Below are 20555 nucleotides of genomic sequence, written 5' to 3' on the forward strand. Positions count from 1 at the left end.
CGGCTGAGGGGCCCGTGAGGGCGGGCCGGCTCTGAGGGGAGGCGGGCAGCTGGCATACACCCCTCCGGGGGGAAAAGAACCAGTGAAATGTAAAACCAAACCAGGAAATGTAAAATCGAACTGCCCTGCAAAGCCTCCCAGCGCACGGGAATTGCAAGGGAAGGCGAAAAGAATGGATGCGTTGCTCCAAGGGGTGTGTTCTCTATGGGATGTGTTCTCCAAGGGATGTGTTCTCCATGGGATGTGTTCTCCATGGAAAGTGTTCTCCATGGAATGTGTTCTCCGAGGGATGTGTTGCCCCAAGGGATGTGTTCTCCAAGGGATGTGTTCCTTCTCTGGCTGCAGCTGGACAAAAGCAGTTCCCTCCCTCCCTCCCTCCCATGGAAGCATGAGGAGGATGTTGAACAACAGCAAGTTGATAGGAATGATGTTAGGGTAGAATAGAAAAACTGACAAGTAGGAAAACAAACAAAAAAAACCCCAAACAAACAAACAAACAAAAGGGGTAACTTTGGAGAATGAATGGGCATCTCTGGGTAGAGGAGAGGTGCTGTGGGAGCCACGTTCCCTGTCCTGGGGCGGCTCTGTGAGCAGGCAGGGCAGCCTGTGACACAGGATTTGCTCCCCATCCCCAAAACTGGATCCCAGAGCACTGGCTGTGCTCACCCCAGAACCTTCCTGGGGATGCTGAGCAAAGACAATGGGTCAAGAGGGTCCCCAAGGAAGGGAGGGACCCCAGGGAATGAGATGAACAGGGGACAAGTCTACAATGAAACCTGATCACATAATTAGGCCTCAGCAAGGAGAGGGGCATTAGTGAGACCTTGTGAGGAACAATCCCTTTGTCCCTCTTCAGATCTACTCTCGTTCTTCAGTTCTATAAGAGTTTCACTGTGAGAAAGGGGAGGGTGTGTTCTGAGATTTGGAGGCCAACCAGGAGTTTTGCTGATTAATTATTTAAAAGGTCCTTTATTCTCATTCAGTTTCTAACTGAAAAATAGTAAAAAGAAATGACATTGTCTTCCATGCATTGCTAGGTAAGAAAGGCCAAACAAAAACCCTGTTCAGAAATAAGTTACAGGATCTCCTCCAAACAAAATCCGTGCTCAATTGTGGTTGCTGTGCTAATCAAGGGATTTGCTGCACTTCAAAGCTCAATACAGAGAGTGTACCCCAGCACCTAAGCTGCAGCACAGCAGAGTTGTGCTGTCCTGTGCTGCCCTACAGTGGTGAAGCAGCTTTTCCTGGAACACTGCTTCAAGACTCAGGAGAGAAACATTCGATTCTTTTTGCTCTGCCAGCAGAAAGGAAAAAAGACTTTTCCAGGATAAACGACGCAGATTGAAGCAGAGCCACAAGGGACAGGTTTTCCACGTTTTCCACTGCAGGCAGGGGGACAGTGAGGGCATCCCAGTGCCTGTGGTCGTTTTATATGAGGGACGAACTGGGAGTGAAGAGACAGGCTGAGGCTGGGAGCCAATGGAAATATCCTTGAGAAAAAGTTTTTGGCTCATCTCCATTTGGTTAGCAGGCAATTTCCATCCCATAGATGTGAGAAATAATAATGAACTTGGAACAGACAGAGTGATTAACCAGTCAGAGGTTCCTAAGAAAGTACCAGATCTGAATTTAATCCGTCCCAAACCAAGAAAGAAACAGCACTGAGTCTCATAAGAAACATCTCTACACCTCCTGCATCAGCTTTTAGGTGAAAGAAAAGTTCTCTGGAGGTGATTTCAGAGTAACCATTATAACACCTGAACAGAAGGTTGAGAAAACTTCAAATTGGAGGAAAAGTGAGCCCAGAACTTAACATTCCAATGAAACTGAATGGGAAAACCACAAGTCTGAGACTTCATGAGGCTTAGGCGGAGATCCTGGTTCTGTACAGAAAGTTCAGCTAAATACACTTTGCACGACAATTTTTATATAGGTAGGAGAATCTTCCTTCCCACAATCAAAATTTGCTGTACATCTCCTAGGCAGGACATTGGGATCTGCAGCCCAGAGAATTTCATTGTGCCAGAGCTTATGGCCTGGAACACTCATAGCCTCAGTAAAGTGCTTTCAGAGCAGGTAAAAGTTTTGTCTGGTGACAACAGTTGGACTTGTGGGACTTCAGTGGTAATTATGCTACAAAACTTCCTGCTTAACAGAGTAGAAAATGGGGACAGTCCCCAGCACCAACTGCCATTAAGAGACATAGTGGTATTAGACATTTATGATACAATTTCAGTGCCTGAATCTTAAAACTAGAAGTTTTCCATCTTTATATATCTCTTTATTTTGATTGCAGTAACAGAAAAAGATTTTTTTAATATATAAAGAATGAACAATACTCAAAGCATTTACTTTCAGCTTCCCTTGAGAAGGAAACAGGAGATCTGTAACAGCCAGACATTTGCTGAATAGCCCTTTGCAGAATTGCAATATCCAAGCTTGCCTCACTTCAGGTCAGTAAACAAGATGTAAAATCAGATTAAACCAAACAGTTTCAAGATATCGCTTAAAATGTGATGAAATATTAAATGTACCAGAAATGGATTTTGCTAACTAAACTTTTACAATTTTGAATGGAAACAATGTTGGCTGTCTCTTGGGTTAAACTGCATTCCCCCATATGGAGTTTTGTTTTACAAAGTATCAGTGAAATGTTCATGACTAAAAGCACTTAGATTTACCTGAATGTCCCTGAAAGGTTTTATTATGCAGCAACAAATGCAACAAATTTTCCCCTAAATGCATATTTGACTACATTTTATGTGTAAAATATTCTTGGGTGACAATTTCTATCTAATGAGATTTTGATGAGGCAGAGAGCAAATTTTGAGATAAATTTTGAGACAGAAAATTTGGACCCAATAAATATCCACTGAAGGTCAGCCTTGGTGTCTCTGCTGTGTGATTTGAGGAAGCAATAAAGGCATTCTGGAAAGTGAAAGTGTATGAAGAAGAGCCAGATGTACAGGAACATGGAAAATTGCATTATTTTTTCTTTTTGTACTTTTTTTGTTATTATTTAACAGAAAAATAAACAAAGTATCAAATGCTCAAGTTTCAGTTCCAACTATCAAAATTTGCTTGATTTTTCACCAAATTTTTTAACAACTGTATTTCAGGATTTGCTGCCTAAAGAGCTGAATGTAATACAGCTGATGAAATCATCCAACTTAATTTGGTTCCTTCCTAAAATATAGAAGAAAAATCCCAAACAGAAGAGACGACTTCCAACAAAACTGTTTGTCTTTTATTTATATGTTTTTTAAAAATATCCACCCTGGCATTCTCTGTCATTCCCTCTGCTCCTCACCCTCTACAAATTCTTTTAGCATAAATTTGTATTTTTGTAATCGTTAGCCCTTTACAAAGCAGCCAATACATTCAACTAGAGTTAAGGTAATAACTTTCCAATGGAGTAGGAAATTACAGCAGCATCATTAGGCTAATGAGTTTTGGCTAAAGAGTTCTTCCTTCTCAAGCAGAGCCTCAAGACGAAGCATTTCTGTTTGTACCTCAAGTACTGGTAACAGTTATTCCAGACATTGAACACACAACACTTCACCAGGTAACCAAGAATATTCTAAGACAAAACAAGGTGGTTTGGAGGTTGCTGATGTGATGTCATTCCAGTGTCCCTCAAATGTCAACTTAAAAGTTGGAACTGTATTTTATATAGTGAGGATTGCTTTAAACACAGCCTCCCAACGCCCCAAGTGCTTCTCAAGATGAGCCTGTGGTGGAAACATTTTCTTGCTTTAAAGCAAGTTCCAGTTGATTTTCATGCTGATCATTAAACTCACCTTCCACTAAACTATCTTCCAGCTCTAATTGCTGTGCTTTTTTTTTTTCAGTTTCTTAACTGGATAAACCTGCCTTTTGGGATAGATTCATTCTCTGACCTTGAAAATTTGTATGAGGATGCCAGACTGGGTCACTCACCTGGGGAATGAAGAATTTTTCCCCCTAAATCTCTTTTTCAGGGTCCAAGGTGATGGATTTTGAACTCTGAAGTTGTCTCATACCTTTCTTTCTGCTCTATTCTCTTATCAACCACAACATTCCAGGAGTGAGGGGGGTGAGGAGAGGAGAAAGCAGCTGAACCCAGAGGCAGCAGGGTTTGGGCCATGCTGCAGGACAGAGCAACTGGCTTTTAAGTTTCCCAGTTTTAAATCGCAAACAGGTTCCCAAAAGCTGCTGCTGGTGGCTGCTCTGGGCTCCCAGACAAACCTCTGTAGCCCAGCAGAGCTTTGCCCTGTGAGAAACAGAACTCAGGGTTAGCACCAAAACTGTCACAATTTGTTACTTCATTTTGGATGTTGTGCCTTCAAACAGTAAGAGAACAGAGATTAAAACTACTGAGATATTCATCAGCCCTCACAGCCCCCTCAGGACACATCTCCATGGCTCCACCTCAGCACCAGTCTGAAACATTTCTCATTAATACTTTGAGCTCTTCCATAGTATTTAGTTCTATCACCCAACCCCTAATTTGTCTTTTTGTGGAAGCTCTTCTGATCCTGCCAACAGCAAACTGAAAATGTAGCAAAAAAAGAACTGGAATGTGCCCCCCTGATGTGGCAATTCCCAACCCTGACACAGCTGCTCCTTCCTCTGGGCACTCTGGCATTTCAGCTGCAAGAATGATACAGTTCCAAAGTCACATCAAATACCAGAAAACTACAGATAGAAACATTGTACTTCTGTTAATAATCCACATAAAATTCACAGCCTAAAACAATAGTTTGCATGACAGAACAACAGAACTGAGAGAATTCCCAACATTACTGCCTCTGTCCTAGGCTTGTCTTTCTCCAAACTTGCATAGTAGTAAATTAAAAAAATTAATTAGCCAACTCATTCAATGAAATGACTGGGTAAATTAAAGTGAAGAGATAAATTCACATTTTAATTTTGAATTAGCTCACATTTGTCTGCTGGTACCCCAGCATTAGAAAGCATGTTACACAAAAATCCCTAGTGTCACCATCTTCTCCTTCAAAAATGTATCCTTCTCCCTGTCTGGGACAATGTTCAAAGGTTTCATTTTGTTCTGTCATTCAATAATTTTGAGTCAGACTTCCTAAGTGAAAAAAATTAGGGAAATCTGTAAGTTTGTTTTTTGGTGGATTTTTAATTATCTGTTACATATTTGGTCAGTTATCCATGTTACAGAGGTATCAATGCTGTTGTTACTCTGGTGAATTCCCTGTTTTTCACAGGACCAGGCTAAGTTTATAGGACACAGATGTCAGACAAAAACCTCCACCTTATTATTTTTACATTGAATGCAGTGAGAGATTTTATTTGCCTTCCCACCTCCTCCCATGTTGCTCTTCCAGGTCAGATTTGTGCTTTGTACTGCACCCATTTTGCTCAGCTCAGTACACTGAAAGTAACCAGGAAAAAAGAAGTTTGAGCTCTTAATGAGAATCAGGGATCAAAACAATTCATGACAAAGCCAGTACTTATGGCTCAAATTTTAGCAGTCTGTGCACTACAGTAAAATTCTGAAGCAGTTTTACCTACCCTGACATGCATCCACTCACAGGACTGAAGCCAACTGAGTATGACCAGGATTAAAACAGGCTCACTCTTGGAATTTGTCTTGTCAGTCACCAGAGGGATTTTTCAGTGTCAGGCTTTCATCAGCAGAGCTTCAGAAATCCCTTTTGTAGCTTATTTTATTTACAAAGACGCTTCAAAGTTTGTCATAGAACAGGAGGATTATTTCCCAACAGATGAATTTTCAGAGATAGCAAGCTGAGGAAGAAGGGCACAGTTTAGTTTTGGACTGCAAACAGATGTTTGCTTATAAATATTTTTACTGTTACACAAACTCAACAGGTATTTCAGAGATGAGGACCTGCTCCTGTGTGAGATTTCCACTGATAATAATCTATGGCCCTGATCCTGCTTATTAAAGTTAGTAGGAATTTTAACATCTACTTCTATGGAAGAGGTCTTAGGAGTGCCAGCATTGTTAGGAATACACACAGCACAATAGGTACAGTTGGGGAAAGAAGAGAATTTACTCTCTTCCACAATGAGTCACATAATTTTATAACTTAGAACAACTTTATCACTCTTAGACATTTGTATAGCACCAATCACCAAGAGCATTGTCACTAAGGCACTGGACTGGTACTCAGCTGTCACGGGCTCTGCCTCCAGCTCTGGGGTCAATCTCCTGTGTTTCTGTCTTTTCTTTCTACTGGCATGTAACTTTTGACATTGGAAAATAAGATAAATAATACAAAACATCCTCCATCATTTACAGCAACAACACACCACGAGGAATTACAAGGTGCTCAAGTTCTGAAGCCATGAACATGAATAGATCTGTGCATAGATTTTCTGGCAGGAGGAAATTAGCCTGCAGGTATCAATTCTGTGCAGCACAGTGGAGCAGTGCTAGCTTCCCTTCCTCTGCAGTTAGGACATGCCCTCAGTTAAATCCTGCCCTGATGCCACGAATCAAAACAGTTTTCAGATAAATGAAGAAAAGCCCTCAGGACTCCTGCCTATGACAGCTGATCCAGGATGCCTTCCTAGGCTTTTGCATCAAAGTCTGCTCCTACCAACTTGCAGAGCTCCAGTTTCAGCCTCTGAGAGCAGTTTTTGATGCTTTCAGAGGCAGCTGAATCCTTTTCTAGTCTGTAGTGGATTTATCTCTCCACATTATTAAAAAAGAAAAAAATCTTTAGGAGTTATCCCTACTCTGCTGCACCACACTGAATGTGTGCTCTGATGCACAAATTGCTAAAAGTTCTTGGGTTGAAATAAGTTACTGCAAATGCACAGTAGCTGATTTTGAAACCACAACATCTCTACAATTTATTATTATTTTTACAAAATACCCAAAGTGATCAGACCATATTGTAGGTTACTGGCTTGCCGAAGGTTGTTTTAAAATCAAAACCATTTCTGAGTTACAGAAGTGCCAAAAACAATCTTGAACCAGGTTTGTTTGTTGTTTTTTGTTGTTTTCTTTTTAAACCAACCCCCATCCAACAAAACAGTTGAATAACTTAAAACAGAAACAAGAGTTTGTGTTGGAAACTGTTGAAAAATCAACCCGCCAAAATCACGCTTGAGCAGAAGCCTTGTATGGCCAAGATTCAGCTTAGGGCAGTTTAGTGCCAACCCTCCATAGGTTTACAATGGAAATACTGACACAACCTCAACTACAGGGATGCAAATGTGCCCTAAAAACACTGTATTTGCTTTTATTAATAAAAGTGGTAGTGTTTACATTTGCAGGTATCTTACACTTCAGCATCACGATGAATACTGAGTAGAATGAGTTAAGTTTTGGCTGTAAGGTCAGAAGTTTCCAAACAGATGAATGAGACAGAAGTGACAGTCCTCAATCATGAAAACAAGAAGTTCAAATAAATAAATAAAACAAAACTAAGAAATATGGGTAAGCATTAGGTTGGAATGGTTCAATTAACTGCAAATTATGGCCACTAAATTAGAGACAGAAGAAAACACACTTATTAAATAGCAAGCATTAAAGCTTTATGGTTTTGTATTTAAAAAAAAAAAAAGGAAAAAGAAAGCTGTTAAAAATAAGACTTGCATTTACCAGGCCACCAAACTGCATGGACTAATAAAGAGACTAACAAAGGCAATACTGAGACATTAAGACACACACACGCTCCGTACTTGTGCAACTCAACCATATTCAAAACAATTGCCTTTTTCCTCACATAAGAAAAAAAAAAAAAACAAACCATCCCCTAAACATATCTGTTCATATAAAGCTTTAGGTTTCTTAATCTGTTGCTGTCTTACATAGCTCATTGTTATTATGTGTCCTCCTCATCAGAGGAAGAAGCTTATTTTGTTAATTTTTTAAATGGAGGTGCTTTGTTTCTCTCAGACAAGAGATTACATTCCTCACACCACTACAGGTTTTCTCCATTTATAAATTTGGTGTTCACACCAACTCCTCCTAGGCTTAAAAAGATAAGGGTTGGCACTAAAATAAAGATTTTGGCTCCTGTAACTAAATTTAAGGCTCACAATGAATTTCCTTTCCACTATGTGTGTCCCATTTTTAGCTAGTGGAAACGCCAGCCCTTCACTTACAGGCACTGGATACATTCTGAATTGGAGGGGCCTATTTTCAGTCATGTTTTCTACAATTCTACAAAGTTCAGGTGGCAACTGTCTAAACCTGTGAACAGGAAAGATCATTCTTGAAAGGCGAGTAACAACTGCAGCTAAAATTTTTCAGCTATTCAGTGTCTTCTGGAAGTAATTCTGAATTGAGATGGGATAGTAACTCCCTCACATCCCTGCTCTCCAGTGAAAATGGACTGTGTGATTCATTTTAAGACTTCAGCCAAAAAAGCAAATGAAAAGTCACAATTCTGAACAGCTGCAGTTCTTAGTATTGAAAAGGCATCCGATACCTGAAGCAAATCTAGCTGCACAGACATCACTGACCACGCCTCACTTGGATTTAAACTGGATCTCTTCCCAAACAAAGAAAGTCTCTTGGGTGGAGGGAAGCTAGTGTGAAAGGCAAAGAGGCAAGAATTTTGGTGTTTGTTTTTGTTTCTTTTCCTTTTAAAGTCACTGCAGTTAAGATCCAGATCAGTTTAGGGGTGTAAATGAAGGGGGAACAGGGGTATTTGAGTAATATAGGCTAACACTGTTCTAGATGTGTTATTACAGCTGTAATTTCTGACTCTGTACAAATTGTACACGTAGGTTTAGACACATGAAAAAGTAACACACTCACAGAGACATAAAACACCTAGGTATAAAATATAAAGCAGTGTAGTAGTTACTAAAATTACATGCTCTCTTATTGCTACAGTGATTTTTGCTCTTTTTTCTTTTTACTGTACCACATGTTGTTCTAAGCATATAATTTGCATAAATTATTCAAGTTTAAGAAAAAATCCACACATCTTCACTTTTAAGCTACTTATATAGTTAATATAAAACAAAAAAAGGTTCTAAAGTATCTCTTTATTAAAAGAGAAATAAAAATGTCATTTGAAACTGGAATTCAGTGGCCAAATCCAAGGGCAGTGCACACCTTGTCATTCCTTGTCGTTGCCCACGCAGCGCAAGCCGAGGTTGGTGGGTATTTGGCCCAGTCTAGAGATGGTCACCAGACCTGCATGATGCCCTACGTGTCTGTTATTGTTCTGGTTTTTATTTTTTTTTGTCTTTAGCAAAAAAAGGACTATGAATGACCAAAGACTAACATTGATAATTTGTAGCAAAATTTGGTTTTATGTAGAAACAAGCCATGTTTTGCATTTGGATAGAGATTTAAATGAATTAAAGCTAAAAATTAAAAAGCACGATGCTGCAACATCTGGTCACTTGTTGAAGACCTCACTTTTAAAGTGGTTAAGTTTGCACAATTTGTACTTTTTTCTTTTTTTTTTCCTTTTTTTTCCTTTTTTTTTTTACTAAACAGTATTTTTCCTTCTTTTATAAACCAGAAAAACTAAACTACAGATAAATTTTCCCTACCTTGAGCTAATGCTGCAGATAGGGTTGACAAAGCTGTACAGCGCAATCAAACATACTTACATCTTAGCTCATTGTACAGGTACAGCCATAATCAAGGCACAAAGATCTTCTACAAGTTATTTTCAATAAAGTTGTACAAAATAATACATTTTACAGTCTGTACAAGAATAATAATCCAGCAGTAAAATAAAAAATGAGGGAAGGGAAGAAGAAAAAGAAGGGAAAGACTGTGAGGACTACAGTCTAGATAATGATTTTTAGAGCAGACGGGATCATCAGTGGACAAACTGAAAACAGTGTGTGGTTAACTCTTTCTGCAATCACAGGCCATACGCAGTTCAATTCTTAAATGTCCATGGTTGTCTTTAGACCACCAAGACTGGTTTTAAAAATACCCTTCTGAAAGGTAGCAGTTGGTTTTTGCACTGTCTAGGTCTGCTGGAGAATTGTCAGTATTTCCGCCCAAAGCCACATTACAGTCAGAGAACCAAACTCAAGGGTCTGTCTTCAAACTTGGTCTGTGACTTGGCACCTTCGTTACTCGGATGCAGTGAGTGATACAAAGTGGAGATCACGGGTTATAGGATTATGCCCACAGCAGTGCTAAATTACCTAAAGTTTTCTCTCCCCCAATTTTTGTTTCAACGTTTAATTTTTTTTCATCCCCAATTCTTTCAGGTGCTCCACATTCAGGGCTTTTAATTAATTAGGTTTTATTTCTTTTTTTTGTATGGTTTGGGTTTTTTTTCTCTCTTTTTTGTTAATAACAGCGTTAGGGAATCCTCATGGAAATGGCCTTTTAAGTGTTAGGGGCCATCTCAAACTGTCCGAGGGGTACAGAAGCAAGCTTAGAAGTGCTGCTATTGTCCAGCAAGGAGAAAAAGTTGAGGGGTGCAAATCAATGGGAGATTCAAACAGTTCTCTTCCACCCTATGTGGGCAAGGGTGTTTTTTTTCTTTTTTTAATAAGGAATAAGGAGTCCAAAACACAGAAAAAAGTGCTCTCCATCACAACAACTCGTATTGGCGAAGGTGCATGCGCTGAATAATGTCCCGACAGTCATTGAAAACCCTGCGGATGTTCTCTGTGTCCACGGCACACGTGAAGTGAGGGTAGCAGTAGTGCCTTCCATCTCCACTTGCTGTGCTGATTCTCTGTGCAGAGCAAGAGAGAGACACTGGGTTAAAAATAAAACCCCCTGGGGGAACCCCAGCCCGTCCCCAGAGCTCGGCTGAATGAAGGCGCGCACGTGTGAGCTGTGCCTTCAAAAAGTGCAACTGTGTGGCAAAATGCACACAGGGTTTTCACCTGAAATTCAAAATGATCACAATTATACAGTGAGGTGGCCACTGCAAGCTGGGGAATTTCAGAGAGGAATGAAAACTCAGGAAAATGCCATTATTTGTATGTAGCTTTGGTGGATTTAGCAACACAACTCCTAGTCCATTTGGCCATGAAAAAAGCAGGATTTTGCCTCCCTGTATAAAGCATAATTTTATCCCCGCTTTACACTTGCATCTAGCCTCCCTCAACTTTTTGTTTTGCTCCATTTTAAAATGAGTCCACAATTTGATTGCCAGGCTCAGCATTACAAGTAATTGTAACAATATTAAAAAAAAATCTCTACATCCATTATAGCTTCAGCTGACCAGTAATGGGAAAGATAATACGAAAAGAACATTAATATCTGACAAAGGAGGCATCTCTTGATTAGTCTCTATCTTTAGAAATAATGCATGGAATAAAAATGGGGCCCCATTATTAACAGCAGGACTTCAATCATCATTCTATTTGGGGTTTCTTAATTCTCACCAATTCTTTCACTATTTAATTATGTACAAACAAATATCCAAAAAGCAGCTAAGAAACAGTAGTAAAGCTCATAAATGTAACACTGGTTGATGCAATGTGGATGTTAAATACAAACAACACAAGAAGTGACAGCACTTTGCAATGGCAGAAGGTGAGCAAGAGCTTGGGTTTGAGAAGAATCACAGAAGAAACAGGCAGAGAAAGGAAATACTTACAAGAAACTCGTCTCTAATAAAATACTTGGCCCTTGTAACTCTGGGATCCTCACCAGGCTCTGGTGTTGCTGATTAATAACAAAAGAAGCATCTTATTAAAACAGGTGTTTTCTGGTAATAACACCTAAAAATCTCAACTTGTTTTCTGCTCACATATGACAGAAATCCACTTGGCAAAACTGACTGTGAGACAAGACAAACCATGACATTATTTAATGCAGTAGGATTTCAGGAGAATAAGGCACCATTACAATGGCCACAGTACCAGGCATTTGGCAGGTAAGAGAAATGTCCACAGGCAGGATTAGGAGGAGTCCTGAGGACACATTTGTGACAAAATGTCAGACTCTGATCTACACCAAAGTAAAAGGATTTTGTCATGATGAAATTATTAATATTTTAAACATTTAAGAGGCAGGAATCTCTCATTATTATTAATACCTTAAATTCAACATTACAATTTGGCTAAAAGACATTGATGATTACATCTACTTAAGAGTTTTGAAGCCCTAGTTGAAGCTACCAAAACCATCACAGATGTAATTAACAAGGAAATGATAAATTGCAAACAAAACTTAAAAATCTTACCATCATCTGGTGTAGTGTAGCGAGCAAATTCTGGAAAGTAGTCTTCAATTTTAGATTTCCCTGCCAAAACTTTCTCTGCTAGCAAATCTTGTTTATTCAGGAAAAGGATTACTGAAATGGTCCGTAGCCACCTGTGCAAAATGGAAACCAAACACTGTGAGGAGGCGCAGCCCAGATCACAGAGAAACTTAAGATAAAGTAAGTCACACAACATGTCTGGAGACAAGGCCATATGACACACTGGAATGATTTGGAAAGATTTTTTTATACCTGAATCCCAAGGGTGTAATTCCAGGTGTGCACAGCCTGAGGTGCTCCCCACTTTGTGCTGTTAATCCAAACCCAGCCCAGGGGAGCATTTCCACCTCCCAGAGCACTGCTCCATCACTAATTACTTCAGCCTCAATACGGCAACCACCAATGAGTGGCTGTGCAGAGCTCTTTGCAATGAGCTGAGATTAATGAACATTAGAGGTGGGAGGCTGTGATCAAAGAACCAGCCCAGACTGTGCCAGGAGATGTGAACAACAGAGACCCTGTGCTGTTAACCCTGGTGGGCAGCTCCTCCCTCACCTTCCTCCTCAGGGGGTGGAGGAGGAGGAAAGGAAGAACGAAAGCAAAAAAATCTGGGGGTCAAGATAAAATATAAATGATGACTGTTTAATTAGTGAGGGATAAGTAAAAGCCAGCAGACGACCAAACAAGTGATGCAAAGGCAATCACTGTGGGCAGACCAATACCCCCAAGCTGGGTAACCTCCCAAAATCCCCTCTTTTCCCCCTTACTGCAGAGAATGATGTTATGTGGCATGGATCACACCTCTGGTTAGCTTGGATCTGCCCACCTGTGTTCCCTCCCAAGAGCCCTGAGGATTCACTGCAGGGACAGAGTGAGGAACAGAGAGGGCTCTGCACACACTGCTCAGCAGCACGAGTGTGTTATCAGCATTGTTTTGGGCAAAACCTAAACCATGGCACTCTATGAGGTGTTATGGAGAAAATGAACTTTGTCCCAGCCAGGCCACTCCACGAGTGCTGACAGGACCAGGAACCTCAGTGAGAAGAGCCTTTCACAGACCTGTTGTTCCAGATACTCTTGAAGAGGTTTAGTGCCTCCTGCAGCCGGTTGGTTTGATTGTCCTCTCGTATCACCATGTTGTAGCTACTGCTGGCCACCACAAATATGATAGCAGTCACATCTAAAGCAAGAAATACCCTTGAGTTAATGCCAAGCTTCTGAAGAAATACCCAGGAATCATGAAGTTCAGTGAGAAGCTGCCAGACTTGCAGCTCCCTGCAGAGAACAGGCTGGGATGCTGCTGCTGACAGCTTTTTAAGTACCAGGAATCAGAAAAGAAAGTGAAGAAACCATGGAAGACAGACAAGCTGACAGAATGACAGAAAATGTAGGAAAGAAAGGAACTGGAGCAAGAGAGAGAAACTGAAGAAAGCCAAGAGAAGAATTTAAGGATTTAAAATGTGTAAAGAAAATTAGAAACAACCATGAGCTATCAGGAAAGGACAGGGAGGTCCTTGGGGGAAAACCTCAGGACAAAGAGCACTTTTGATTTGTGTAAAGGGCAGTAATAACAGCAGCAGGCTGCAGTGAATTCATGGTTAATTGCAGTGGTCCCCCTGCATGTGTTTTACTGCTTGGAGCCCCATCTCCTCCCTGGGAGGCATTCCCAGGATCAGGATCCCTGTGCTGATCCAGTCCCTCACTCTGCCAGGCTCATCTACCTCGGGCACAGCAGCACAGATGAGTCAGACCATGAGGTAACAGGAAGAGGAAGGAGCAGAGGTAAAACCCAAACAAATCTGTTACTGACAGCAAAGAAGAAAATACTGCCCAGTCCTTCCACACACACAGACAGTGTCCAGGTGATTCTGTGACAGGAACTGCAGCAATTTGCCATGAATTCCAAGTTGCATCTCTAGGATCTCACTGTAACTGTTCTACAAGAAGGTGGACTTTTTTGTGTAACTTCATTGCTACTTTGTCCAAACAACAAAGAAGTCTATGCTGGCAAATAACGCACAAAGCCACCTCCAAAAATATTTGATTAACTGAAGAGAGGGAAGCCAAAAAAATGGACAAGCTGAAGTTATCAAATTCAAATTCCTTTCCATCTGCATTCTCCTTGAAGATGTTCTGTGTAGTTACAGGAGCTTACACGTCAAGAAAAAACTCAATCCTGTATGACAGTTATACAACTCCTTATTAAGCTACATGGAAAGATGATGGATTTCATACAGTTGAGAAAATGAAGATTAGGCACTACAATTCTGCAGAGAACTATTTTATAAAGCCACCAGAAATTATAATCCTACCATTAAAACACTGGATCCATTTTCGGCGTTCATCTCGTTGCCCTCCAACATCAAACATACTGAGAAAAAAACATAAATCCAGTTAGTCAGAATCATTGTGTGCTGGGCTTTTTGTTTGTGTCTGCATGCAAGCAGAAAAGGTAAGAATCTTTAGGACTTCTGTATTACAGAAGTTAAAGGGAATCTTAGATTACAAGAACCTGAACAGGTAAACAGTTCCATGAACACAGGCATGCAGAGAAAATAGATTTAAAACATTTTGTTGTGATTTAAAATAAAGTGCACCATTAGCATTTCATTTTCAAGCCAGACTACTAAATTAGAAAACCATAAAATTCTTCCTTTTATTAAACACTGATAGTGGAAAAATACAGTAGGCTCAATGAATATATGGTAGGCTCTCCTCCCAGTTTACCTTGGTTTTTGTCTGTGTTGTATTAAAAATTGCAAAAAGATAAAAAAGAAAGAATTATACTTACTGAAAATTTACTTTATCCACCTGAAACTTGGTTTCAAAAATTCCTGATGTCAAAACTCTGCATCTGAGAAGATCCTAAAGCATAAAGGGAAATGCATTGATTCAACACAGATACTTGGTGAGTTTCCCTATATCCAGCAATGGAAATAAACCCCTTTTTTTCCATGCTGTACTACACCACCAGGGAACAGCACTGGAGTGTTCAGTGTCACAGAAGCACGATGGAAATCTTATAAGTGATGTAATCTTGTACATCATTTATGTGTATAAACATAGTCCAAAGGACCAAGCCATTTTTACTGGAATACAAAATATGTACAATGCATGGCAATACCTGAAATGGTGATTAGAAAATGCATGAATTTCCCCCCAGAGATGAAGGGGCAGATAAATGGTGTGATTTCCTCCCAAAGCCCCACGTACCTGGTCAGATGGGGTGTACTCATTCTGTTTGACTATGTCAATCTTGTCTAGAAAACTGCAGAGAGGAAAGAAAAAAGAGAAATTCATCACTCTCAAATAAGTCAAAATTTCTGATGCTTTAGTAACTGACAGTTCCCAGATAAATTCTGGTGCATTTTAATGCTCTCAGGCTCACAAAATGATGAAAAATCACACGCTGGAAAGGCAACATTTGGGATTTTGTACCGTTCCCAGCAGCGGCCGGCAGAGGGCTGAGAGCAGCTCAGTGAATCCATCTGGGAACCCCATCCAGCCCCTCCCGCGGGCTCTCCCCCAAAAACATCCCCGGGGGTTTAATTTGGGGCATTTCTTCACAGGATCCCACCGTGGAACTGCTGCTGTGAACGCTGAAACAACGACTCCAGCAAATTGCCCGCATGTACTTCTCCAGAAAGTAAAATGAGGATTTTTAAACAACCTATCAACTCTGTAGTTCTTCAGATAAATGGAAGCCCTAAAGCAATTTCAGTACAAGCGAGAGGGGACACTGATTTTTCTGTCAGCTGCTGTTTCAGTTACTTTCTGGAGCAGCAGCAGTAGTTGGCTGCATGGGTAATAAGAGATATATTTCGTTCAAATTCATAGGTACTACCTACAGATGATAGTCTGGAGTATTTATTTTTTTTCTTACCAATTAACTATAACCTCATAATTATCTTTCACTTCAACTCAAAGAGCAAAAATCTCAAGGAATCAGTGAATTCTGCTTTGTTGTGGTGGCAAAGCAGCAGCTCAGGATGCAGATTTTATGGGGTTTGCCCCCAGTCCCACACCAGGTCCTCAGCCAGGTGCCCCTTGCTCAGCCCCTTCCCCTTCAGCAGTGCTTCACCCCTAACATCAATGATTAATCAGCCTTTAAACCAACAGGCCTTGAGCTCCCTTGGAAATTCCTCTGCAGGAATTGTTTTCTCTCTGAAGCAGAAATCACAAAGGAAAGGTGAGTTTTCCCTGCCTCCTTTAATGTGCACTAGCAACAGTCACAGCTTCAACAGGGGAAAAGGGAGCCCTGTCCCAGACTGACAAATCAAAAACCCAAAAAACTCCCACTAAAACCACCACACCAGTCAGCCCCAGCTTCAGCCCCACCTGAAACACCTAATGAGGAGCAGGGAAAGGAGGGGGGGGGGAAATCCTGTATTTTGACAACTGCTTCAGTACAATGCCCTTTTCTAGATGATCTTGCTTCAGAGACATGTGAAAATTAATTTTTGTTTAGACTGAATTACGGAATTTTAAACACATTAAAATGTATCTTAAGTTAACACGTTACAAAAACACGTGAGACAAAGTGCAAAGATCAATTTCCGTCAGGGAACGTGACATGGCCACAGACTAGCAAGGATAAAGTGGTGACAAACTGTGCTCTGCAATTTGCAAGCTGGATTTTTTTCCTCATATCTTCCAAGCTGTTAAGTAATTTTTTCTTTTTTTTTTTTTTTAATCCAAAGGGAAGATCTAAAACTCTGTGTTCAGTACACAGAGGATGTTAAATAAGTACAACAGCCCTGAGTTCCAAGTAGCACGAGCGTTTCCACCCCATCCTCTCCCCTCAGAGCACAGTTTCAGAATCACGTGGCAATTTCACAAGTTGGAGGATGCTTGAAAAATGTTCCGAACAGAACATGTTCATCAAGATACAAAGGTGATTACTGCAATCACCCAGCCTTTCTGGATGAATTTATCCAAGCAGAACATTTTATGCTGGGTTCCACAAGAGGTGGGTTTTTGGTTTTGTTTTGGGGGTTTTTTTTTGGGTTGTTTTTTTTTTGTTGTTGTTTTAAACACTCAGCTAATCAGCTTAATGGATTTTGGAAACTGAAAATTAGAAAATAACAACAAGATATTGCTAAAACCTGGAACTGAAAGTACAAACCTCTTACTGTTGTTTATGCAGACTATTTTTAGGCCTATGATTTCCTTGAAAAACATCAGCCACATAGGAGCAGTAGTACTGTACTAGAGATGAATTCCAACAGCAATGCTCATGCCAGGTGAAACAAATTCAAATGGAATAAATATTTCTTCTTCCCCCCAAAACAAGCTCTAACATTCAGCAACATCTGATACTCCTAACAACGCTCCCTGGAGAAGGAAATCTTTCACTGTGTGACAGACACCAGAAAACCCCTCCTGCTTCCAGGGCATTTTAGGGAAAATGGAGCACAGTGACGTGTTCCATGAAGATTTTTCCTTGTGCCTTTCATCAAAGTCTGCTCCAGGAGCTTTAGAAAGGGTGAAAGGCATTCAAAATAGTTTGATTTTTTTTGCTCACATGTAAAGAAGGGGAATTGCTCTTTTGGTTGGTCAATGTAAAAACAAATGTGAGGAGAAAAGGGGAGCAGAAATTTGACCTGCTCTGATACACCTAAAATAAGGAGCAACAGCGGGAGCATGAGAGTCCAGAAAACATCAATACACTGAGTTCACAGACTTCTCAGTCAATGTTAGTCAAAACCAAACAATTTATCCACTAAATTAAACTAATAATCCAGTCAGATGAGAACAAAGCCCAATTCAAAATAAACACAAATTCACCATCATTAATTTCTATTTTTAATTCTAGCTATGCTCTACCCAAAACATAAGCGAGGCCACTTGAGTACGACTTTGTGTGCTGAACTCACTGCTGTGAGAGATTGTTCTGAGCCTCCTGGAGATGTGCCCACCATCTACTGTGTCAGCAGTGAACTTACAGGGAGAAATAGAAGTGACCTTGATGAAATAATTCACATAAAACTGTCAAACCACAAAACCAAATTTTATACTGCGAGCAAGCCTTGAACCAAGTTACAAAGTTAGGTGTTGTTTTTTTGTTCTGTAAAATCTTCCCAGAGATTATATGGAAAAGCTATTTCCCAGAAAGCAAATAATTCATTCAGCATTGCTGCCAATTCTCACTTTGGGCCACATTTTGGACATGACTAAATAACAGGATCAGCTACTGCTGTGCAAAATTCTGTCACGTAGTAAGAGGCTCTTCTGCCTGTGCTATAAAACATTGATACTGCTCTGACACACACTGACAAAAAAACCTCAAAAGACTTCATGTTATTTGTAGTCAGCAACACTGAGAGGAAGCATCTCTAGGACAGCACCAGTTGTGTCTCTGAGATATTGAAATAAAAGGTATTAACAAAAAATTAAAACAACCTGAAATTAAAGAATATGCTGCATTTTTGTGTCCCCTTTTTTTAGCTTAGGGAAGGAAAACCACATGTGAAGTGTTCCAAGCAGATCTTTGTGACAGATAAAGTGTCTTTAATTTTAAGGGCAGATTCACAGAGAGCTACACAGAGGCTTTCCTTAGCTCCAGCAGGTCTGAGTAATTAAGCTATACATGTATCCTCAATTCTTTCCAAGTCTTAACTAAAACCTATTATGTCAAAGCCATGTCCCAATTTTCAGCTGAAGATATTTGCCAGCACCTGAGTTATTCTGGAGTTCTCTCATCCAGAGAGAGCTGCTTTATCCCTATGGAGGGAATTTCCTGAATGAACAGAGCTGCTGCCAGACAAAGAAGTGCAGTTTGTTTTCCCTGCTGGAAAGGTGTGTGACACACAAAATCTTCCACCTGAGAAGCAGCACAGCTTCACTGGCTGGGGCAGCACGGGAGGGAACTCAGGCTCCTTCCTCGAGCATTTCCCGACAGCCTCCTCAATAAACAGCAACTGAAATGTTTCTCTCTCTCATATGACAAAATGGTTGGCACGCAGGAATTATTTTTTTTTTCTGCTTTGTGAAGAAGAGCTTTTGTTTTCAGCCTAGAACAACACTGGAAAGGTGTCTTCAAACTGACAACACACCTATATTTGAAGAGCTTTATTTCCATCAGGTTTTTTTTTCTGGTCAAGTCATAACTTGAATTTCCATATAAAATGTCTCCCTTAAAAGACACAATTAGATCTCATCTTCAGTGTCAGAAAGACACTTCATGAAATCAAGATTTCAATCCTAACTAAAAACAACATTTATTTATAACTTATAAGCCTCAACAGTAGCACTGAAACTCTGCATTTGTGAAGTTCCCTGCCTCTGAAAGCCTCGAGGTATTTTATGGACAGTAAATCAGACCTCCAGCTCCTGCCTGCCTTCACTGAGGCTGCATTTCCTGCCTCCACCATCACAGCCCAGAATGCACACATGGCATAACCCTATTTTAAAGGCAGGCACACTGAGTAGTTAATTGCCCCAAGTCCCTTGAGTCAGTGGAAATGATTTTCCATTTTTCATTTCCACTGAGTCATGTGTTTCTACCAAGATATTACTAAGAACCCACCAGAATATTACTAGGAATTATCAAGATTTTACTAAGAATTATGCTGGCATTTCCCCTGATCACCTCTAAAACAGTCTTTCCAATTCAGGTTTCCATGACCAGAAAGAAATTAATATTTTTTTACTGATCACCCCAAAGACCAAACTGTGCAAATGCCCAGTGGATTTTTATTTATCTACACCCTATCAGAACTACAAAGTACTACTTAAAGTAGTTTTAAGCTGAAATTTAACTCAACATTAACTGTGTTTATTGTAAACAAGAGTGCATTTTTTATTTTTCAGAACAGACCATGCTTTACTGCTGCTTTCCTGCCTTTTTAGTCCTTGCCATAATCCTTTATGTTATTCAGCAAAGCTTTCTAAAAGCTCTGCAGTTAACTATTTGGTAAATTCTTTCTTCAGCTATGCTGTCTATGCTGAGTCAGAGATGCAGGATGAGCACAAAGATAGAAAATTCCCTTTTAAAAGGGTATTTGTGGGTGAACAAATTGACTGTCCCTCAACTCTGTCCCTTTCTGCTGTTCAAAACAAGCCGGGGAGAGGAGGGAATCCTATTCCTTAAGCTGTGATAAAGATTTCAGCTGGTTTATTTTGCAAGAGGAGCAGAACTGCAGGCAGATTTACAGAAATTATACAAATAAAACAAGCAAATGTTCAATCTGCTGATATTTATATTGTCCTGCAAACGTGGGCAGCACGTGAAACCAAATTTGTCAGGTTTTTCCTCAAATTAAGTTACAAATCTAAGTTGGGACATCAGTAGGTTTTGACTGTTTTTTACAGATGTACTGGTATTTTCTATTATTTGCAAAGGGGGAGATTTTACTGCTGAGATGGTCACTAAAAATGTGCCACAAACATTACTGGAAAACTAAAAATGCTCAGAAAGGC

The 20555-nt window shown here is 40.2% G+C and overlaps 1 protein-coding gene across 1 annotated transcript in view; it reads right to left on the bottom strand.

Annotated features, from left to right (window-relative positions):
* Positions 1-5111: 5111 nt before the first annotated feature.
* The window catches only part of GNAS (GNAS complex locus), an 80036-nt gene continuing 64592 nt past the window's right edge, over positions 5112-20555 (bottom strand). Inside the window, exons 5-11 of the mRNA XM_014308077.2 lie at positions 15348-15402; positions 14926-14999; positions 14447-14505; positions 13194-13314; positions 12117-12247; positions 11529-11596; positions 5112-10655 (exon numbers count right to left, since the gene is read on the bottom strand). Coding sequence (XP_014163552.1) covers positions 10509-10655; positions 11529-11596; positions 12117-12247; positions 13194-13314; positions 14447-14505; positions 14926-14999; positions 15348-15402 — 655 coding nt within the window. The 3' untranslated portion in view covers positions 5112-10508. The remainder of the gene's footprint in view (positions 10656-11528; positions 11597-12116; positions 12248-13193; positions 13315-14446; positions 14506-14925; positions 15000-15347; positions 15403-20555) is intronic.

Source organism: Geospiza fortis, unplaced genomic scaffold (genome assembly GCF_000277835.1).
Source record: "Geospiza fortis unplaced genomic scaffold, GeoFor_1.0 scaffold361, whole genome shotgun sequence".
In the NCBI taxonomy this organism is placed as follows: Eukaryota; Metazoa; Chordata; class Aves; order Passeriformes; family Thraupidae; genus Geospiza; species Geospiza fortis.